Here is a 5287-nt window from a genome sequence, read left to right on the forward strand (position 1 = left end):
AACTTGTGTTACTGGCATGAAAAAGTAACTCTGATATTGTGTTGTAATTTTAAAAGTAATGCATTACTTTACTAGTTACATGGAAAAGTAATCTGATTACGTAACTCTCGTTACTTGTAATGCGTTACACCTAACACTGCTGATACTATGGCAGAAAGGTGACATTGTAAATGGCTGCATAAAATGTTACTATCGGTGCGTTCCAAATGGGATATATCACTCTCTGAAGGGCACTTCGGAGTGAAAACAATCATGGCCGCCATATTGAAGGGTCGTTTCAAACCGAAGTGCTCAAAACTGGCCACTTCAAAGGGCCCTTCAGAATGAAGGATTTCGAAGGGTACAACTAATGGACACTTCGGGCCCCCATGATCCTTTTTCACAGGGATATTGTTTGACGTCACAGGAGGCGGCTCGGAGTTTTACCTATAAATATATAGTATTTTTCTAGTCTCCTACTTTAATCATGTACCAAATCTAATTTGTATAAATATTATAGTCAAAATGACATTGTACTTCAGAAATACTTTAAAGCTCCCTTTATCAGTCCATTCAAATGTTTCAAATTCATACACAATATACATTATATTTAATGTAAAAGACCGGCAGTAGTTTATAATGCAACTACAGTAAATGAATGTGTATTAATACAAAGAGTAAACCAGGGGGGGAAAGACGAAGGCACCTCCTTGATTGTCTCGTTGAGATGACGCTGAAGTGCGTTCCAAAAAAAGTAGTTTATTTGACCCCTACACCCTTCATCCCTTCGAAGCTCTCACTCTGCAGGGTAAACCCTTTGAAGGGATTAGGGCATAGGGATGGAACACGGTATATTTGTAGACTGATATTTCCTAGCAGTGTCAGTAGTATAACATGCTGCATCTTACATAAAAAAAATAATAATAAAAAAAAAAAACTTATTTGTATTATATTTGACATACTTCATGTACATTCTTTGTATAGTACATGCAAAAGTGCATTTTAAATATTCAAGTTAGTATTGAAAAATACATATGCATAGAAAAATTAAACTCACAAACAGGATAAATGTTGGAAAAATTTATTTTTTCAGCTGCCACTGTATATAAAATATGCAATGTGTCAGAATTACACTTTTGTAGTACTAAACCTATATAATGAAACCCCAATAAAGACCCATAAAAATAAAGTGCACCACAATATTGAAACAATATAAGTAACAGTAAAAAAAACTACATTTAGTAGTAAGAGTCAAAAGCACCAAAAATTACACCACATTTCAAACATCTAGTTTGACTTTGGCTACATTACATTAATAATACTGTACATCAAGCTGGAGTATTATAACCATGTTTTTCTCTGAAGTCTCTCCCACACGCTGGCTCTGTGTTCAGGTGTCAGGCAGGGTTTAATGACATTCTCAATGTTCTCCACTCTCCTTCTGAAACGCTCTCGGTCTCTGGCCATCTGCAGCCAACAAGAACCGTCCCGTGCCGCCCTGCTAGCAAAACTCCAAACCACCAGGGGGTGTACAGTCACTTTATCACTGAAACACACCTGAAATAAACAAAAGCATGTTTACAGATAAGAGTACACGGAAGAGTTTCTATTCAAGGCCGCTGTAACCTTATGCCTGTTAGTCATGCAGCATGAGTTATGTGTCACATGATGTCCTGAGTTACAGGAACTCGTTTGACTACTAGCTGCCATCAGCTGTCGTCATGGAAGAAGGGTGATTTAGTGTTTTCAGCCTCTTACAGCAACCTCATATACACATACATATATACATATTTTATATATTATATAATAATAAATATTATATCCGTCTGTGTTATTGTTAATTAAAACCTAAACATCGCTTTCTTTAACTGAAATAAAGCTGAAATAAAGTATAAATATTCAATGAAAAACCTGGGAATCAACTGAAATAAGTAAATAAGTAAATCCTATAAATAAAGCTGGTTTCCATGAAATGTTTACCTTCTTCCCCCCTTCCTTTGAGTTTGGTTTTGGATGGCACTCTTCTGGACTTGTAGCTGGTGAAGGTTGAGTTTTGATTTGAGTTAGTTGGTTCTGCTTGGTGTTTGTTCTGGAGCTGGTGGACGAGCAGAAGCTCAGAGGGTTGTACGGGTCACTGCTGTTGAGGAAGGATTCCCAAAGCTCCAGGCTCTCCGCTGATGCCTCGGAGTCACCTTCATCATCATCATCATCATCTGACCATTCAGAATCCACATCCTGTGGCTCACAGTCTTCCTCTTCAGTGTCCTCATCTTCCTCCTCATCAGTTTCTTCATCAGACTCCCATTCTGAGAGCCTGGCTTCATCATCTTCCTCTTCATCTGAATCAATCATTGACGATTCCCGCTCAACAGCAGGCTCGATCAACTCCTCATCATCATCATCATCTAACTCCATAAGGACCTTCATCTCTAGATCCTTCCCATCCCTGATTTCCCTTTCCAGGGCCTCCACACCACACTTCATCTCGCCGGTCATGGTCATGTTTTTTCCCACACAAATGAAGAAAAACATCTTGGAGCAGAAAAGCTCTGCCACACTCATACAGCAGTTCACAACTCTTCGGATGACCTGCCACAGATGGAGTCTGATCTTCATGATGGACGTTTTGTGGTAATAATTAAGAGGTAGATCTTCATGCGTTCCAGGTTTACTGGACAAAAGCTCAGGACTCATCTTGGATTGTATGAATAGTGCTTCCTGAGGTAAACAGCACTGAACAGGCAGTGGATGATGTGGGGAAATGGTGAATGGTGCCATAATCACACTTAATCTGTAAAAAAAAATACATATTTTTAATTACATAAACATTAAAACCAGTGATTTCAGTGCTGACCAGTAGTCACGAGGGTGTTGTTTGCAGGTTGTTACAACATATGACACATACCAATGTGACATGCGCTGCCTTTCATTATGTGGTGTCTAATACACAACAACAATTAAAATACCCATAGTTACCTCAGGATTACCATGTTTGCTGTATTTAAAAATTTTTTTAGACATGGTACCAAGGTAATACTGTGATTTTTGGACATGTATTATACAACAATTGTACCAATAATTGGAGCAATTTGGCTTAACACTTTCATAATGGTTAACAGTATATGTCCAAAAAACATGGTATTACCATGGTATCGCTTTGTTTGCAGTATTCAAAACATTGTTTAGACATGGTACCAAGGTAAAACCGTGATTTTTGGACATATACTGTATTATACAACTATTATAAGAGTACCAATAATTGGAGCAATTTGGCTGAACACTTTCATAATGGTTTATGTGTCCAAAAAACATGGTATTACCATGGTATCACTTTGTTTGCTGAATTTAAAACATATTTTGGACATGGTACCAAGGTAATACCGTGATTTTTGGACATATATTGTATTATACAACTATTGTAAAAATACCAATAATTGAAGTAATTTGGCTGAACACTTTCATACTGGTTTATATGTCCAAAAAAAAAAAAAAAAAAAAAAAAAAAAAATGGTATCGCTTTGTTTACTGTATTTTTTGTTATGATACCACAGTAATAGCATGATTTTTGGATAACATGTAAAAGTATTTAACAAACTTGCTTCAATTATTGGTACATCGAATACAAATATTTCCATTTTCCAGCTTCACCTTACATACCTTTGTGAGTTTGTCAGCCTGTCGCTTGGCAGTCGCTCCAGTGATGATTTGGTTCTCCAATGTTGAATTTACTAACGTACTCAAAAACGCTGTTTGAGCGATACGACGACGACTTCAATTCAGTCATATACTCCATGTTCGCTTTGTTCATAAACATTTCGCGCTCGGTTCGTATTTCATGTATTTCATTCTTGTTTGCCGTAAATAGAAATGTTGTTGTGAGTGACGGCGGGTGTTTATATACCCTGTAATGACGTTGACGTCGACGTTGCCGGAGGCGGGACTTGCGTGTTAACGTCGATGCCTGGGAAATCACGTAGCCCCAACGCTTCGTCACATTTCGAGAAACTCCAGTGGTGGTGGGCGGGGCTTGGTCAGGAGTTTCTGGTTGAGACTGGATTGCATCATTCCCTAATATAGAAAGTGAAGTCGAGAACAAAACATTCTGGAGGGAGAAACTGTAAACAAAAACATACAGATCAAAGGGACTTTCTTGGCAACGACATTAGGATTTTAAAGTAAAATGGAAATGAAAATGGAAAACACCGAAGAAGCCAGAATGCATGGGGTCCATAAACCAACCCTTAATTTTCTGTGTATCATAAAATATATTGATAACCATCATAACAAAGAGGTAGTAAAACTGAATGCCACATGATGGGTCAAAGTAATTCAAAAGTGGCCTGTGAGTAATAGGCTAATGCTATATTTACAGTGCACACTCACAGTGACACAGACACACATGATACTAGAATAATAATGCAATGGTTATTCTACAGAAACGTACACTTTTCTGTCCCAAACCTTTACAGAAATATTACACTTGAAAAACAAAATATATATATTTTTAAAATATATATTTTAATATGAAACAATATGTTATTTGAACAATTACACCTTCTTGAGCCATCAATGTGGCAATATTTGGTTTTTAATTAATTATAAAAATTCCAAACACCACAGAAGTGCTCGTCCCCACATTCATTCAGAGGGAAAGTGCTTTATTTTGAGCTCAGAAACAGGTTTTTCTACCATTTCAAATACAATAATGTATGCATAACTATCAAATATATTATGTAAATGACATAAAAACAAAAAACAAAATGCTGAATAAATATTATAAGATATATAATGAATGTAGTGGTCCCCTGGAGTTGTGTCACTGGTGTTACCTTTAACAAAAATCTCTTTAAAAAATAAAAGATGACACAGATGACATCACTTGACTTTCTTTTTCCTATTTCCTGAAGATCAATAAAGAAAGGCCCATGGAAAGTCCACTGTCTCTTTTCAGTTATCAGAAATTTTAATTAGAAAATCATAATTTCATATGAAGCTTTTAGTTGAAGTCACTGACTTACTTTATTGTTAGGGAATTTTAAAAAACTGGAATACAAATGGATTAAATTACTTGATTTAGTGAATATACCATGAAAGACAACATGTGGATTGATACCTTGCAGCAGCCATTCTGTAAAATGCATTTTTCATGAAAATTGTCACTGGTGTTACTGTCACTGGTGTTGCCCGTTTATAGATAAACTTTATTCAAAGCTATTCATTTAGTTCTTTTGCATAAAATAGCACTAAGATTACATCTTACACATCTTTCTCATTGTTAATCTTCATTTGGGCAGATATGGCTAAATTA

General features: G+C 36.3%; 1 protein-coding gene across 1 annotated transcript; it reads right to left on the minus strand.

Annotated features, from left to right (window-relative positions):
• Positions 1 to 1030: 1030 nt before the first annotated feature.
• Positions 1031 to 3853, minus strand: ppp1r15a (protein phosphatase 1, regulatory subunit 15A). Its single transcript, XM_067401333.1, has 3 exons — positions 3637 to 3853; positions 1960 to 2770; positions 1031 to 1536 (listed from the first exon to the last, which is right to left on the minus strand). Exons 2-3 carry the CDS (start codon positions 2755 to 2757, stop codon positions 1321 to 1323), a joined length of 1014 nt encoding a protein of 337 aa, XP_067257434.1. The 5' UTR covers positions 2758 to 2770; positions 3637 to 3853; the 3' UTR covers positions 1031 to 1320.
• Positions 3854 to 5287: the final 1434 nt, after the last annotated feature.

This window comes from Chanodichthys erythropterus, chromosome 11 (assembly GCF_024489055.1).
Source record: "Chanodichthys erythropterus isolate Z2021 chromosome 11, ASM2448905v1, whole genome shotgun sequence".
Classification (NCBI taxonomy): Eukaryota; Metazoa; Chordata; class Actinopteri; order Cypriniformes; family Xenocyprididae; genus Chanodichthys; species Chanodichthys erythropterus.